Here is a 17,950-nt window from a genome sequence, read left to right on the forward strand (position 1 = left end):
CCCCCCCCAGCCCCTCCTCGATTTCTGTGACGGGTTTGAGGCGTATTCCGCCCCCCGTGGCGCCCGGGGGAGACGGGTCTCCCCAGCAAAGGGCACGAAGCGTTTTGAGGAAACAAATGGTGTTTTACACATATCGATCCTTGACGAGGCGACTGGCTTTCACCGTCTGCCAGGCCTCGAGGAAAGGCTTTCCTGGGTTCCCTGTGGGAATGACTGAGCTCAGAGAGATGAGAATTGATTCAAAAGCTGCAGATTGCTCTAGGAACTGCCTCTGGAGAATCAGTTGGCGCCTGAGTTGCTGGCAGAGCCAAGTATGGAGGATGGAGGCCTCTTCCATGTTTTTAATTAACAGCCTTGAAATACTGTTTGAGACCTGACAGAGGAGTGCCTCACTGTGTCCCGGCAGGACGCTTGGGTGACCTTGAAAGCTAAAGCCAGAGAAGAGGACGTGGGCCTTGACTCCCGGAGCACAGCACCTGTGCTGCGGTGCTTTCTGCTTGGCAGATTGCTGCTGCGAAAGGCCCACGTATGCTCCTAGATGGCGGCCGAAGTTAATCGGTTTTACTTTGCAGTTGGCCTCGGCTGGCGGACGCGCTCAGGCAGCTGCCAGATGGGAACAGTGACAGTTTGTGTCGCTCGTCTCTCGGAGTAAATCATGGCTTAATCCAGCGGTGAGATGATTTGAGACAGTGGTCATCTGAACTGTGTGATAAATGAATGTGTGCATTTACATGTAAAGAAAGCACAAACCAACGTCCTTTTTTTGGTTGTATTCAATTTTCCACAAAAAGCCCACAAAAGTGTTGAATTTCACTGACACAAATACTTAGTTCAACAGCTTTGTCCTCACTCAGAAAGACAGTTAGGATTTTTGACATAAACAGTGAAATGGTTGAAATGCTTTCTTCTGAAGTTTAGGTACAGAAAAAAGGCAGAAAGTAACACTAAGATGGTTGTCTTTACCAGGCTTGTAATTTGTTTGTCAGTGCAGACCTTTCCCTTGTAAGAAAACAGGGTATAGCAGAATTCATTTTTAGAAAGGTAAGATCAGTCTTACCTGTCCAGATAAGGGATTCTGCAATTCAGATGCAGTGCAAATTTAGGCAGTGTTTGGTTAGTCTCAACTCCCTTAGCCTTTCCTTGCTGCAATCACATGCTTTATTAATTCAATACCATGTTCTTCCTCCCTGACTAGCAATATATTCTGCTTTAATACCACAAACCCCCAACATTTGCGTCCATTTCAGGGGCGTTTTAAATACTCTGTCTTCTGTAATAACCTCTCTTTTGTAGCATGCATTTTTGTAATGATCCTGACATCTGGCTTGATTGCCACCTCTTTATATTAGCACTTAACACAGTTGTCTCTGATGTAACACACTAACCCTTAAATTATGTATGTTAACAAAGTATTATCACATTTACCAGAAACTCTGCGGCTTAGGTAACGCTGCTTCTGCAAGCATTCAAGAAAGTGCTAGCCAGTGTTCTAACACTCGTGTCCAGGGACTTGTATGAAGTGCGGCTTTAACACCCAAGCGGATAAGGCTGCTCTTGTTTTGGTTTGTGGTTTTTTTTTTTCTCCATTTGTGGTTTGGGACCCCAAGAAGGATAAGACTGCTCTTGTTTTGGTTTGTGTTTTTTTTTTTCTCCATTTGTGGTTTGGGACCCCAAGAGATACTCTTAATTAAATGTATCCTGAGGGTTATCTTCTGCTTATCCCCCTGGACTAAAACCCATATGGTGAGCGTTAATTAGGTTGGCAAGCATTCGATTAAGCTACATTGCCAGTATTCTAAATTTATGACCGTCCGTATCTCTTAATGGCATTGTTAGGAAATGCCCTTAAGCTGTCTACTCCTGCAGTCAAAGACATGATATCCTGGATCTGAAGGATGGCGTATCCTACAGCGTAGCATTCCCAACTAGTATTAGAGGTCTTCGCTATCTCGGAGAAGCGTGCTGTTGTCTCAGTTTCAGTATTGAGTTGGCAGGCATGCAAAAATCATGAGTCAGGCCACCAATAATATAATGCTTTTGGTTTTCTGATTTGGCTCATCTTGTGTCATTGTCCCCCCCCCTCCTGTAGGCTGTACTTGGATCACATTTTCAAGCTTTTCTGTGAAATAATGAATGTTAAGATTTTTTTTTTAAAGCCCTGTAAAACTAAGAGTTTAAAGTAAATTGCATGATCCCTAAAGCTGACACCAAATACTCGGAGACCCATGGCGAGCATTAGTAATGCTGCAGCCGCAAACATGAGTTGTAGCAATCTGCATTTCATTTACGAGTATCCTGTTAAAAAAGACAGTTCTTTGAATGCACATAGTACTTATGGTAGTAAACTAAATTCTGTCTTAACTTCTCTCAAGACATTTATGGCCGATTAAAGCTATACCAAGAGTATGGAACAGGCCAGAATTCTATAGGTTTTACCACAATCTTTTATTAAGTTTCATTTCCAAAGGTCTCACCTAGAAGACAAATAGAATTAAATAGACATGCAACATTGCTTATGAAAAATTAAGCAGTTATCCTTATAGTCCAATACTGTAAAGCTTGATTTATTTACACATTTTAATGTGAACAAGAGAACATTGTAGGCAGATCATTTTGTACATTCAGCCAACATAGGAGCTGTGTTCCACAGCATTAAGTTACACGTAAGATATACTCTGAGAATGTATTAAGTGCTCTGGTGCATTGAAAAAGCCACACAGTGTGGAGGCAATAGATGTCAGTTCACATTTGATAAAGCAGCTAGGAGATAGAGAGTCAAGGAGCTATTCTACCGGTTTAGTAAATGAGACAGCAGTCAGTTGCTTTTTGTCCACACTTTTTCAGCTCTTGATTCTGAAAAATGCCGCACATTTGGAAATCCAAGCGTACTCCGTTGTTTACAGTGCCCTGCCTCTCTCGGGATCAGCCCTGGATGAACTGAAGTTTGGACATACACATGTTAAAGCGTGCTGTACACCAACAGATTATTTTTCATGCTGCAAGAAGGACCAGAATGTGGCATGGGGCTCCTCTCCTTTAAATCTTCACGTGCTGTTTAGCTGTAAATGTTTGCTGCAATCCCAGGTATGGCCATTGTCACCTCAGACTAACAAATATTCTGTAAAAAGTATAGACTTGAGGGTGCACATAGCTTCCTGTTTTCAGCTTGTAAGCTCTGAATCAGAAGGGAGGTAAGGAGTTTATTTCAATCCTGAGCTATACTGTCCCACTGTTAGAAAGTGCAGAAGTCCTACAGTCAGTTTAAACAGGCCTCTAGGAGCCCCTGTTCAGGCCTTCTCAGCAACAGAGATGGCAGCTGTAAGACTGTGCTGAAGAGCAGAAAGTAAAATATTTTGGAAGCTTGGGAGAAAGAGCAAGAAAGGGGGAAGTACATAAAATACAAAAAAACCCCACATTTTAAAATTCAAGTATTGAACACAGGCAGCAAGCAGGAGCGAGGTGCAGTCTGGCAGTCCTACTACCGTGCTTACGGTGGCTAACACAGACTGGCAAAAATGCGACCCTTAACAACATCAGTGCATTGAGTCGAGGCCTACAGCCCAAGGAACACCTCAGGCTCTACTGATGTGGCACAATGGAGTAATCTAAAATATTGTGATTTACGTGCTGTAGAAACAGACATCACCTCCCTTGGAGTCCTTTGTCAGGAAGTTTCCAAAAGCAAGTCTCGCTGCAGGTAAAGGGAACTGTCATTATTAAGTAAAAGTTATTTAAACACACACAGACTGTGTAAATAAAACATGGTTATATAAAGCTTTAGAGCAAGACTCTTGCCTTTAGAGTCTTTGAAAGAAAAAGGCCAAAATAGCACAATAATACAAAAGCTCAGGTTATGGCTGGAGGAAATTTCACTCAGAGCAGAAGACAGCCACGTGCTGACAACTGAGGGCTCTCTGGCAGAGAGGAAGGTCAGGCCAGGAGTCAAGTCAGTGCTCAGGCTGCAGGGCTGTGGAGAATCCGGGCAGCTTACTGCAAAAAAAAAATAAAATCACTGAATCAGGCCAGAGAGCAGCCCACAAAAGAGAAGTACAAGCAGGGGCTCGGCATCAGAGTAGCTCTCTCCCCCGGCAAAGCACTCTGTGTCTGTCTCTCATGATGTCAGGTCCCACAGTTAGGAGAAAAACCTAACCAGCCATTTACTGGCTACAAAGTCTGCACACCAGTCAACTGCAGTTTTTAAATACTACTGAAAAACTAAAGAACTGAGAAAACTACGTTCTGTTACACATAGGACCATCCTAATAGTAGAAGTCAACAGCAAAGCATTTAGGCGCTTCCGATTAATTATTTTATACCACAGCAACATCTGTAATAATTAAACACAGAGAATATCGCCATGTAAAAAGTAGAGTTTGTAGCTATGCATGGCTTAGCACAGCTTGTTTTAAAACAGTATGTTTCTGTGGTTTCAGAACTAATAGGTCAAAACAGCTACTGCCTCATTGATTAAAAGGGAAGAGATAAGGAAAGCCAGCATTCTCGTGCCCTTCCCATTCAGCCTCCCCTGTACTACTTTGTTTTGTATTGTTAATGAACAAAAGCTGCACATAAATTCACAAACAATTGATTACCAGGGATACAAAGCCAAAGGTAGTAAATCAGTGTCACTGCAACTCCAAAAAGATTAATGTTCTGGCAGTATTAGCCCATTAACATTGTTATCTCACTTCAACACAAAAAGTATTGAGGGTAAAAGAAAAGCTGTTATTTCTTGAGGTTTCATAAGCTGTAGTGTATGGGATGCCACTGATAAGATCTGAATTGTCAGACATGCCAAGTTGGTGAAGAAACTTCATATATAGGTACACGTACAGCCACTAGGCATCTACTCTTTGCAGGGGGGGAAGGTTATAATTTTTCTAAGCTGCACAAAAATGCCAAAGCAATCTCAAGTATTTCCAGATTAAATTAGTATTCATAGCTGGCAAAGCAAACATACGCAAAAGAACAGTTCTGTTGTCACATACAACAGCAAGAATCTGCAATAACTATATACAAGTCAATGGAGTTCTTGGGAATTTTTGGTAGTGGGAACAGAAACTGGCCATGAGTCAATTTAAAAAAAAAAAAAAATTGCAAAAAGCCACTGGTGCAAGTCCAAAATCCTCCCAAATCCCTTGGTATCAGAGTAACCACTTAAAAATGCATGGAACACAAGCACTATTCATTTCAAATAAAGTCTTCTAAGGTCACGGAGACAGTCCACTATGGGTACAGTTCAAGACACACCGAGTAGACTTAAAATTCTGTTTCCCAGCAAAACAACTGCCTTTAGAGAAGATGATGATATCAAAGTGCCAGTGGAACTTGCATATGCCAGTAAACGTCGTACTTTGTCCTTTTCACTTCACAAGTTTCCCCCCCCCTTGTGTCTATTCTCCCTTTGTATCAGCTTCTAGCCATCTCTTGGAAGCTGGAAAGATAAATATCACGAGTACACAATGATCCATTATTCTTACAGTCCCGAGCGCTGGACTGTGCGCACTTCTTTTTTCTTCTTAGGTCATTCACAATATTAGACCAGTATCTTTTTTTGCTTTTTTTAAAGGAAAAAAAAAAAGGGGGGGACAACACCCCAGCCTACAACACCTAGACTGAGCTTTTTAACTAAGGAATGTCAACACCTTTACGCACTTTAGACCACTAAACAAAGTTGGAAATCCTGCCTCAACCAGAAAGGAACTAAAAGTGTTAACAGAATTAGGACCTCATCAAGAACTACAAAAAATTCCCACCAGATACCAGTCACGTTACTGTTTTCATTTCTTCTTCTTGTAGTTTACAGTGTTCCCTCTGCACCATTTAATCCAACTTGAAGCTCCTGTTATGAAACCAGAAAACTGGCAAATAATCTTTGTTCTAAGGTGCCATACAATCCAGTGGTGCTATAAAAACAATTCACATACTCAGTGCGTATGTTCAACACTAGTCAAGAGAACAGTTGTGCAGGAAATGCCCAAGATTCACGTTTTGAAGGAATAAAGTATCTTGCTTACTCTAACCAAATATGCTGCTCTAAAGACACAGTCAGTTTCAGTATTCGTGCTTGAAAACAATTACATTTTATTGCCATGTTAAGGTGGTTTGGTGGTTATGCTAGAGACATGAGGATTTACAACTTGTCTGGAAATCCGTCACAGTCTCTATATATGAAAGATTAAATCCTGCCCTCCTCTCTCTGTGAGCAACTCCTGAAAACTTCTGTTTGGAGATAAACCCACTCCCAGCAGGACTAAAAATTGCACAGTCACTTCTCTTCCCACAGCTCTGCATTTTCACAGCGTCCGCTATCTCATCGGTTTCATACTGCCATGATACTGCACTCACCATTTCACGCTTCCAGACAGCAGCCTTCAACGGAGAACTGTGATTTACTTCTTGTTAAGACGAATGCTTTCAACTTCACAACTACAGTGTTGTTTATTTTCATAATCAGCCTTGAAAGTTAAGTTTGAGACGAGCTTTAAACTATATCAAGGTTGGCTTTACACTTGCTTATATTTTAATGGGTAAATAAATAAAGGTCATACTTCTGATGATTCAAATCAGTTCCTTAAAGGTCACTCACTCCTTTTTGCTGTGCTCCAGCACCCGGTAGGGTGGAGCAGAAACTCCTTTGGAACCATGTTGCTCCTGCACGATCGGCAATGTAGCTGGAGTATAAATTTCCGGCATGTTGTCATTGTTCTCTAGGGCACCGTAGGAAAAAGAAGCTTTGAGGTCAGGCTGAACTGCAATCCCTTTATCGTGCATGTTCTGCATGCCTGAAAAGAGCAAAGACAGAGATTAAATGCTTAGGAACAAAAGTGCATTCTTCCTGCAGTCTGTTAAATCAGCAAATTATATAGTCTCAGGGTTCGTTATATGCGGCTCATCAGTTCCTGGAGTGTTAAATGAAAGACATAATGTTTTTCTGCTTAGCACTAAAGCAACTAATGGAGAAATAAGCTTCAAGTGAATGAGGGGTGGCAGTCAGTTATTTATCAAGTGCTGCATATCTTTTGTACAGCTCACCAGAAAGAGGGTTTAGAAATTTCTGCTCCCCCTGGCCTCCACCTCTTGCAACACACCTCAGTCTTCCCCAATAATCAGTTCTTCCTGCTGGATGAAGGCCAAGCCCAGTCCCAAGCAAATGCTCAAGACTAGTTCATCTTCCCAGACAGTAGCCAACTGGACAAGGCTGTTCCGACAAAATCTGACATCCTCCCTGGTGCCAGAGGACCCAGAATAAGTGGCATCCAAGTGGCACGTCACCTCTTCGCTGCTCCATGCAAAACAGGCACGTACCCCTCGCAAGGCACAAACAAACAGGAGAAGGAAAAACTAGAAAAACAACACCTGATATATCCGGATAGTTAACAGAGCCTAAAGCTTGAGCTTTCACTGTGAAGCCCAACACTTAAAAGAGAAAGAGTGATAGACCACTGTATTTTTACTGTTACCTGGCATAGCATCCATTGATATGTAAGGTTCAAACGGTACAGATTTCTTCCTATTTCTTGTGATCAGGAAGACACCTAGAAATGCTATGAGGCACCTGAGAGAGAAGACAAGATCTACTGAGGTAACTATGAAAAGGGAGACGAGGTAATATTGCATGTTGCTTCTTCTGAGTGCCTATCATGTAGCACCATAAAGAATTCAGAACTGGAAGAGAAAGAACTGTGAAGTCAGAATTACAGGGAACTGTCTCAGCTGAATAACCCTCTTCAACAGTATTGAAATCCACCTAGCAATCAGAACAATTTCACCTTTTCTTTATCAAATGGCAGGGAAGAGTTTTCATGTTAATTAATTAATCTTGACTACCTAAAGGGGAAAGGAAGCATATCAAAACTTGGTTTTCTTTGGTGAAATTCCAGGATTTAGCAGCCTGACCTTTGAAAGGTTTCCCATAGGTAAACACATTAACAACTGTCGATCTTGATTTTTACAGTATGTTGTCAGACAAAGGTGCAGTTCATAACATTAATCTCCTAATTGTTTTTTTCCTGTGCTAATCTGAAAGACATTTCAGAATGTCCCCTGATTATGGGGAGCTAATCACATCAAGACACTGTACTAGGAGTAAACACTGAGTTACACAGCACATGTTTTACTGATCATATCTGTGCTGTGTGAGTGCCCATGCCCTAAGAAACAGGACTCCAGAAGTCCAGTCACAGTTCAGTGAAGGCTCGGAGCAAAACCTGAAATAGATTCCCTAGAGATGTCTCCTTTTGGTTATTCTGCAATTCTTCTGGATTCGTGAGCAGGTAGCTTGAAAAATAGCCCATATGCTTCAACATCCAAGCCGATCTCCAGTAGAGTCAGCAAGGGATTTAGTGTTTAATGTTGTACAATCATGCATAACCTGGTGTTACACAATTCCTCTAGAGCATCCATCACCACACAGGCAAGATACTGAGCTCTATAGGCCATTGTCTGCTCTAACAGAGAAAGTGCTTTCAGTTTGTCCTCCTCTCCAAGAATGTGTGTACCTCCAATATATACGGAGACACAGATAGATAGATACGTATTTTTAAAATTTTAGTCATATGAAGAAATACTTTCCAGTTTTCTATCAAGGAAACTTTAAACACTTACCCAAGCGCAAACATACATATATGGAGAACATCTTCACCGGTGAAGTCCAAGTAAAAAGTTGCTCCTTTAAAAGGAAATAATTCATGACATCTTTCTTCCCAGCTTACCTGAGCTATTAGTGCTACTAGTCCCTCCAGAAACCAAATCATGTAAGAAAGATTCCTATTTTTATAGTCAGCACCTTTGGGTTTTTTATGATCTTAAAATAGAAAAAGGTGGCCTGATTTCTACTTTAACACAATTTATTGACAAATCTTTTAGAATTTCACTACTAGAATAATTATATTGTGTAACTAATATAGATGCAAGTAAATCTGTACAGCAGCACAGCAACTAGCGCAAATCTTTCCATGTTGGGGTAGGGAGTTGTGAAGGAAACATTGCTGGAATTATTGCATGTCGCTGTGCTAATAAAGCCTGAGCCAAATTCTCACCGTACAGCAGCGGTTACCACAAACAAGAGAGACTGTATTTCTGAAGTCTGAATGACAAACCAAATCGGATCTCTCTAACTACAACAGGATACAAACTCTTGACCCCAAACAAGTATATACAGCTCAAACCTGTAAGATGACAAGTGTCCTCGGTGTCCTGGATGTCAACAGGACACACATTCTGGCTCCTACTCTTTACATTTCTAATTGAAGTAAAGTAAATAAGCTGATGAATCTGAGAGCAGCATATGGCTTGGAACATGACAGGAAGTAAACATTAGCCAAGGAGTAGGCCATACTCTCTCATGACATTGAAGAGCAGCATTAAAAGGCAGTGTGTAATTTACAGGGGAAGCTATTGCCCTTATATACCTGGAAGAGCATTATTATTTTACACAGATAGCGTGCATCTGCTTGACAGTGATGGATTTTCTCCAGTGTTGGGGTTTTGGTTTTTTTGGTTGGTTGGTTCTTTTCCCCAGTTTTGCTCGTACGTCTAAGTGAGGAGAACAAAACCTTAAAAAGGCTGCTCGTCAGGTTTGAAGCCCAAGGGGTTTAAAATGCTCATCTTTGTTCATGCAGACAAAGCTTTTCCTGTGTGGGCAAGGGCTGAAATTGGAGTAAACTTCAGAAAAAAAAGTGCCTATAAAGCTGTGAGCAGCTGCATTCTAGATACAATGCAAACAAGACTATCAGAAAGAGAATTTTAACACCTTTGTACAGAGGAAGCAAATACGTTTATACACTGCATCACATATATTTTAACAAAAATCTAGATAAAATTACACAGGGAGAAATTTTAGCTGTGTGTTCAAGTTGCACCCCTAAGAGCATACATCACCCTCTTCTACATGCTAGCACGGTATGAGTAATACAGTCTCAAATGTAAGTTCCCATGCACTTTAAACAAAATGACAGAACTTAACAGAAAATTTTAATATAGTCTAATGGGATAATTCACATTTTTGGAAAGAAAAAAGAAACAAAGCCAGCTGCAGAAGAAAGATGACAAGAAAATACAAGTCGTCATCTTGCTGAGTATTCACCTTCCTCATCTGTAAGTGAGGATTATTTTCCAAAAATCTTTTGCCCTTCTTTTAGAAAGGACCAACACGCTGTTTTGTGCGCTGTTACCTGCTGTGATTGCTACTGTTGTGGACAGGATATAGCCGATGCTGGCAATCTGAGATGAGTCATACAGCTGTGAGGCTTGCGCTAAAAATCTGCAATACAATGACAGACAACAGGGGTTGATTTGGGAAGGATACTCAAATTGTATAGCAGTTATCATGGACTAGTATAAGTCTCCTCCTTTTTGGAAACACCTTTCAAAAGTGATGCATAAATTTAAGGAACTTTATTCTTGTTCTCACTAAACCTGCAGCAGCATCCCTTGGAATTAATATAAATGATAGAAGAGTAAGCCCTGTGGCTGTACTGACTAAAGGCAGTGAAATTACTGCCACTGACCTTAGGGCCAGAATATCACTCACATTTTGAATAGCTTTTAATCCCTGCTACTACTGGCTTTTTAGTTTATTACAAGTACAGAGGGGAAAAAAAAAAAAAATAGGTACATCATCAACACCACTGATTCTGCACTTTGATTTTAGCCAGCGCACAGATACCATATTCAATTTGCCACCATTTCATTCCTAACATTGTTTTGCAAATACTTGAATGATGTATAAATTTGGGATTATAACTACTTGGCAGTGTCACTACACGGAAAAGCAAAGAACACCACTATCTCAGGCTCCCGTGACATGGATTTGAGGACAGGTCACAGAAGAGAATGGATAATTCTTCTCCTAAAAATTTAATCAGCATTCTTGGAACGGATAACAAACAGCCCACTAATTACTGATCCACTGAAACCAGCACAGTTATAGACAAAAAGAGAGTGAATGTCTTACGTTGCTTGAAAGACCGCTGTAGCAATCATGCACACCAACATGATATAAAATATAGGGTAGTCGAGTTGTAAGTTTCCTTGTATCGAGACAACAATCATGCCTGCCACAGCCTTCACAGTCACAACAGTCATAGAACCTGTGAATGTTTACCAAGACTCAGCTGAAGCGCCGATACATGCTCAATGGGACACAAACGCTGTACATTCGCTCTATACATGACAGGCATCTGCAAACAAACCCAAGATCTACAAGAACTTGAACCCTCCTTTTGCCAGGGCAAACAAAGGATGCAAACGGCGTATTTTATCCCCAACTCTGCCAGTTTTATTCCCAACTTCACCACAATGACCTTCAATAAATCACTTAACCTTTCTGTACCACAGTTCCCTTCTCAACAGGTCTGGGAGCATTTACATTTAGCTTTATGATTTTTGTTGGGTTTTTTTAAGTGTCTAAACAGTGTTGTGCAATCACATGATGGAAGGATACAAATTTTCATCTCTGATGCCATATTGGCTTGGTTAAAAAAAGCTAAGGAGGTTTTCAAAACAAGAATCAAAAAGAGCCTACTTCCTTTCCCTCTCTTGAAAGCACAAGCCAGGGCCATTCAGAATTAGGATAGTTGCTTTGTCTATGATTCACACAGCCTCTGAGGCATCAGTTACTGAAAACCAGCCGCAAACAGTTAAAAAAAAAAAAAGACAAGACACTGCAGTGACTGAAGTTGCATAAATAGCAAAAATTGAGGCCTGTGACATAGATTCAACAGCATGTCAGACTGCGTCACTGCCTTGCTATTATTCACCCTTTTTAAAGTTTAATTGATCACAGTTTCTTAAAAAAAACAGATTAATGTGGAGAAAGCTACGAGTGAAATCCTGGCCTTTCCAAAGTCACCGCAGGATCCCACTGCAGGCTATGAGGATATCAAAAGCATCATTTGACCCCATGCCCAGAGGCTCTCCCAATTTAAATAGGGACATACTGGCATGGCAGAGCATTTATCATTTCTTTAGCCACACAGCAAATCTTCCCAGAGCCAAGAAGATTCTTGTAGGTCAAAAACTCTCTTTCATCCACTGAATCAGCCTTCCTTATCGAGTGTTGTGCATCCTTGACTAGGTAAGATATTGTACCATGCTTTGCATGCAGAGATTAAAATTAAGAACACTAATAAATAACTTGCACTTTCTGTATTTGGCAGATTATTCGTCCTTATGGGAAATAAGTCTTAATTGTTCAAAGGTCATTTGCAAAGATCCTAAACATCACTGCAAGATATTAACTTTATCTGATTTGTAGTAACACTTCTGCAGTAGATTGGTGCATTTTATGACATTAATTAGGTCAATATAATTCCCTATAAGCCATAGATGCCTCAGTTTACTGTAGTTTACTGTTATAAGCCAGAGTTAGAAGATCTTACAAGTCCATATCAACTTACCCAGCAAAGCTACCAGCAGAAGAATAACTACAATGTAGTTTGCATTTTTCTCCTTGTAAAAATATAGTAGCAGGCAGAATATGATGATCTCCACAAGCTACAAAAGAGAGAAAAGAGAATATTAAAAGATGCAGGGTGTATGGGGTTGGTAGTAAACAGGATTCTGAGCCAGTCAAACGTCAGAATTACACAAAAGGGCAAATCAAAGGAAAATGAAGATCCCACACAATTATAGATCAAATTTAGCATGATCTTAGATTCTTATTAGATGAGATATTCAATAGCTTCTTGCAGAACAGGAAACATGGGACACTTGACGTTATATTCATGGTAAAGCAGCAGATCCAATAATCCTGACTGAATATTCACTTCAGAGATCTCCGCCTACTTTCCGTAATGAGGTTCTTTAAGTGATCCCTGCAGCACACGTTATTTAATGGCCAAACTTATCTCCATCAAAAAATGATAGATTTCATAAGATTTTCAGTGAGATTGATGGCTCCAGAGAAAGTCAGTCTAGAAAAAGCCCAGATGCAAGCACTGTATTTGGACACCTCTGGAACAGTTGCTCTCAGCTGCCATCAGTACTACTGCCACAGGCAGAAGCCGACAGGTCAGGGAGAGAGCAAGCTATTTTAAAACTTTTCAGTTAAAGGTATTTAAGTCCCAACAGAATAATTCAGAGAAAGAATGGGAGGGCTCCAAATTGTGCATGCAGGTGTCCACAGGCACTGTGGAACTCACACCAGGAAAAGCTGGCATAGGTTCATTAGCAAGCACAAGGAATATTGCTAGTAACTAGAAGGAAGAATAATGCTTGAAATGAAACTCCCAACCAGGCATATAGCAGAAAACTGTCCCACATTTTATGGGCCATCTTACCATATACAACAGAAATGGCCAGCTCACTAAATGCCTAGTGATATTTTCTCCTGTCATCTTCTCATGACTATTAGGTCCAAATGTTATCAGCAGATAAGTTCCAACAATTGCCAAACCACAGCCTACAAAGGACAAAACATAGCGCCCTTTGGCAACCAAAGGACCAAAAAGAAAAAAAGAGAGGACAAAGTTAGTGGGTTAGTGTGGATGCATGGAATTCGTATTGCACATGCACAGTGACCGTTAATGACATCATGCACATTCCTCTGGATGACTCATTCCTCTGCCCTTCATGCCCCACTTCCAAAATATTAGAACCAAAAAAAACCCTAAGCAACGTGTGTGCTGTGAGATACCAGGTAGCATCTGCTAAACAAATAGGAGCTACAAGATCTGTATCTAGGGCTTATCCTGCCTGGCACTGCCCACAGCCCATTTTCTAGGAAATGGAAGAATGAATGCCCCAGTTCTGCAAAGACTTGCACATGTATGAAATTCAACTGACTCAGTTGTGCCTACGCTATTGCAGAGTCAAGGCCCTAGGCTGCAGCTTCAGCCCAGAGAACCATGATTCTCAGATCCTGCAAACAGACCCCATTTCCATGTATTTCCAAAATCTGTGAGATTCGGATGATTTGGCACAAGTCAGAAAAAACTAAAAGAATCCATTTTTAACAAACAGTGAATGAGATGATGCATTTCTTCAAAGAGGTACTATAGCTAATGGAGATCTTGCCATCCCTCCAATTATGATTCTTGAGAGGCCATGCTACATGTTGAATGGCCTGTAAACAGAGAGGAAAAGTGGAAAGGAACTGTGGAACTTACTCAAAAAATCCTTGGGCTTCCATTTTTCTTTAATAAATATAATTCCTATGATCGCACTAGCTATAAAAAAAGGAGAGAGAAACAATGAGTTATGTAGCAGCCCAATGATCAGCAATCTCACGCTGGAACGCACTCAGACTTGTATGGCCGTTGTCTCTTTCCCCCTTACCTATAACAGACACTGCACTGAGCGGCACAATCAGTGAAAGAGGAGCAAAGGCGTAAGAGGAAAACACTCCCAGCTCTCCCAGCACCAGCAGAAACAGTCCACACCACCACGTCTTGGTTTTGAAGTAGGCTCGGGGGTCTTTGGAACCTGCCAGTCGGATGTGGCTGTATTTCTAGAAAAGAAAAGAAAGGCAAAGAATCTTTGGCATGCTTGATGCTTTTTAATGCAGGATGCTTGAGGCAGGATCAATATTTGCTTCATGATACTCACCTGGAGGTTGAGCGCAATACTGATAACAAGATGCCCAAAAATAGCTAGTAATGCACCAATCAAGTTCTCCTGTAAAAACAAAGTAAACACACAGATATTAAATTTAGCCACTAGACCCTAAAGGAAGTTGGAGCTTTTTGCACAATCTGGAAGAGAGCAGACTTTTAAAACAGTTCCTAGATCACCTGTCAATATAATCTCTGTTTATCTTCCTCCCTTTCCACATGATCTAGGGCAATTCAGGTAAGTTCCCTTGGGGCTGTGTTCCAAATCTGTGAAACTCAGGTGAAAGATAACTCTTCCTTAACAGACACTTTCTACAAGAGACTTAATTAGTGTGCATATATTTGCATTCTCTGCAGTTTCTCAGAGGGGAAGAAGATAAAGCCTAACACAACAACCCATTCACTCATTCTGCCCTTTGAAAAACTCTTTTCACGAGGATGTTTGTTGCCCTGGAATTCAGCAGAGCATGGATCAGGAACCTCTGCATTCTGCAGGTCACATTTTAAGAACTATTCTACTCTTCTCCACTTATAACATCTGCTGGTTCAGTAGGTAATTTAGCCCATTTGATGAGGCAGCCCAAATATCACAGATTTTATGCTGCTTTTTATATGAACCAGTTATTCCAAAGTAAAGGGCAACTGGTAGCAGCTCCTAGCAAGCTCCCAACCCCTTCTACGTTAGCATTCCCAGCTCAGCAATAATTCTCACGGTCTAAAGACAGAATTTGAAATAAAAAAAGGATGTAAAGCAGGCTGAGTCACAAAGGAAACGTACATTAGGAGCGAACAGAAGAGCGTGAGGCTAAGCCAGGCCATTTAGCATTTGTGTTCTTCCAACAACTGTCTAAATCTCATTAGATGTCATTAGCACTTTTCATTCCAGTGCAGGTCTCCAAGATAGAGTGGAGTACTTGCTTTGATTGACTTGGGATAACCAAGCTCACATTCATATTCCTCCCTTAACAGTAAATATACTATTGATATATTGATACTTGAAATCAAATCAAATACTTGATTTTCTCATAAATAGTAAGACATGGACTTCAAGATTTCAAGTTCTTATCAGTGGAACAAAAAGCTTTTTATCAAGATGTATGAAAACAAGATTCACCCAAGCAGTTTCATTCAAAAACACCCGAGAGATTTTCCCACAACAGACAGTAAAGTTGGCAGAAAAATGTCACTGCGTGATCACAGATGTAGCCAGAGAAGTTCAGCAGTTCACTGGTTCAGCAACTGGACTTCAGTTTAGAAGACATGGAGGAGACGATGCCTTCAGCTGAAAAGCTCCTAAGTGCGGCACAGGTTTGGGATTGGCTTCTGGACTGTGAGAGCTTGCAAGCCAACATCAGTCTGGTCAACTTTTACAACGCGCCTAGGACTGTGTTCTCAGCAAAGTACTTTTTCCAGTGGAAAAAAGCCCTTCTTGCTGGGATTTTCTGAGCACTTTCAGAATCAGGGATTCAGAGGAAATTGATTTGGGAGTAGCTCCGTTCCCACTTAAGAGTATAAGGAGGAACAACAACAACAACATGTCCTACTTCAGCTGCAGGCTCGCTGCATGACCATGGGCTGACCCACCTGAAATTCAAGCACTTGAATATACAGCAGACCAGAACATCTGATCTCAGTTACTGATGTATGCGTTAGTCTGAAAAGGCACCTAGCAGAATTTACTGCACCTAACCACATTTAGACATCCACATCTTTTAACTGCCAGTCCTTTCTTCACTTTGTCTAGCTCTTCAAGACACAGAATTTCTCCTTCTTTCTCTCGCTGCTTATATACACAGCGCATAACACACTGGGGCCTCCAGGCATGGCTAAATACAAAGACAGTGCACTTTCTGCAAAAAATATAACCAAAATATAGTGGCATTACTAGCTTACTTGAATAGTTAGGGCCTCCTAGGGATAGACTAGGGTAGAAATCTGACCTTGTAAGAAAAGGAGTCAGTGTGTGGCTGCACAGAAACCGCTGCTGTGGCCAACGGGAGTTGCTGAAGTTGCAGATTTGGACTGTTGCCTCCTTCCATGTTGGTTGACTGGAGTGTTTGCTTTTCAGCCTCTTTGACGCTGGAACTTCTCTTTAGAGAAGAGACTCGGACCTTGCTGGAACCACCTTATCTGTAACTTGGTACAACGTCTTCCCATCCATCCTGTTTTGCTTGGACAAGCAACAATTAGTTCAGTGAAGCACAAAAAAATTCTGTGTAGCCTGTCTGCTGCTTTTCTTCCCCCACCAGGCTACACTGAGATAGGGTAGACACCGTAGGCAGAAGTGTAGATAAGCCAATATTTCCAGCGAGTCAGTGGGGCAGCAAGGTTATATTCCTCCAAGGTGATACTAAGGGGAAAAAAAAAGTAAATATAGAATAAGGTCAAATGAACTCCATGGTCCAAAACCTGCAATGAAATCCTGCTGAAGGATAGGCCACAGAAAACTCCCAGGAATCAAACTAACAGCTGCACATATCAGCAGACAATGTAGAGTTTAAATGCCTTCTTACAAAGTCTCCCACGCAGAAACTCACACAGACCTCGCTTTACAAGAGCTCGCAAACTAGCTTGACCCCAAGGGTGACATATTCAGCTGGCATTTAACATCAAGCCTTGCCATTTGGAAAGCTCTTATCAAAAAGTCTCTGAAGTCCTCCAAGCCCTGCTTTTCATTTCTCTACTGCCTGCGTACCTCTGCTTGTTCAGGACGCAGCATTACATTAGTCACGCCATCCCCACGTGCTGGGGATGACAGTGCTGCTCTTCACGCAAACAGAGGTCATTTCAGTGTAATCGCCGTGAGCGGAGTTTGGAGGCTAAATTCCTTAGAGCCACACTCATTACAGGTGCCTGGAATGCACTGCACACAGCGAGCCAGTCTGAGGTCCCTGCACGCCGTGACAGCTCTTTTCACCAAAGACCTCAAGGAGCATCAGCATCATCCCCCCTTTTGTATGGAGGGGGATGCTGGCGTATAGACATTGCAGGGGTGTGATCCCCACAAGCGACACGTCCTTCTCGGTCCACTCGGAGACCACCTGAAATGGGGCAGGCTGAGCATCCCTTTGACGCAGACCCTGGACAATTGGCCTGTGGTCACATCCTGAGGTAGCAGGGCCCATCCCACGCTCAGGCCGTGAACTTCAACCCCTTTGGCCAACCTTGGCCTGCGAGGGATTACTTGAACTCACGGGCTGCCCCAGTGCCTCCAGCGTGGGGGGGGACGGGGGTAGTAGCATGACAGCCTAGCCGCGGAAGGGCAAAAACGCCCCCTTGTGAGGGGAGGTGGGGGGCAAAGCCCCCCCCCCCCCGTGAGGAAACCCTGCCCGGGCAGAGCAGAGCCTGGCTGAGGGCAGGGGGTGCCCCCAGTGCACCCTCCCCGGGGCAGGCCG

At 41.9% G+C, this 17,950-nt stretch overlaps 1 protein-coding gene across 1 annotated transcript in view; it reads right to left on the reverse strand.

The window, feature by feature from the left end:
* Window positions 1-2,428: 2,428 nt before the first annotated feature.
* NIPAL3 (NIPA like domain containing 3) overlaps window positions 2,429-17,950 on the reverse strand; it is a 26,027-nt gene continuing 10,505 nt past the window's right edge. The window contains exons 2-13 of the mRNA XM_009276235.1: window positions 16,496-16,905; window positions 14,551-14,619; window positions 14,281-14,452; window positions 14,112-14,171; window positions 13,284-13,429; window positions 12,402-12,498; window positions 10,958-11,093; window positions 10,176-10,264; window positions 8,608-8,671; window positions 7,464-7,558; window positions 6,552-6,785; window positions 2,429-3,990 (exon numbers count right to left, since the gene is read on the reverse strand). Coding sequence (XP_009274510.1) covers window positions 6,586-6,785; window positions 7,464-7,558; window positions 8,608-8,671; window positions 10,176-10,264; window positions 10,958-11,093; window positions 12,402-12,498; window positions 13,284-13,429; window positions 14,112-14,171; window positions 14,281-14,452; window positions 14,551-14,619; window positions 16,496-16,594 — 1,227 coding nt within the window. The 5' untranslated portion in view covers window positions 16,595-16,905 and the 3' untranslated portion in view covers window positions 2,429-3,990; window positions 6,552-6,585. The remainder of the gene's footprint in view (window positions 3,991-6,551; window positions 6,786-7,463; window positions 7,559-8,607; window positions 8,672-10,175; window positions 10,265-10,957; window positions 11,094-12,401; window positions 12,499-13,283; window positions 13,430-14,111; window positions 14,172-14,280; window positions 14,453-14,550; window positions 14,620-16,495; window positions 16,906-17,950) is intronic.

This window comes from Aptenodytes forsteri, unplaced genomic scaffold (genome assembly GCF_000699145.1).
Source record: "Aptenodytes forsteri isolate BGI_AS27 unplaced genomic scaffold, ASM69914v1 Scaffold321, whole genome shotgun sequence".
Classification (NCBI taxonomy): Eukaryota; Metazoa; Chordata; class Aves; order Sphenisciformes; family Spheniscidae; genus Aptenodytes; species Aptenodytes forsteri.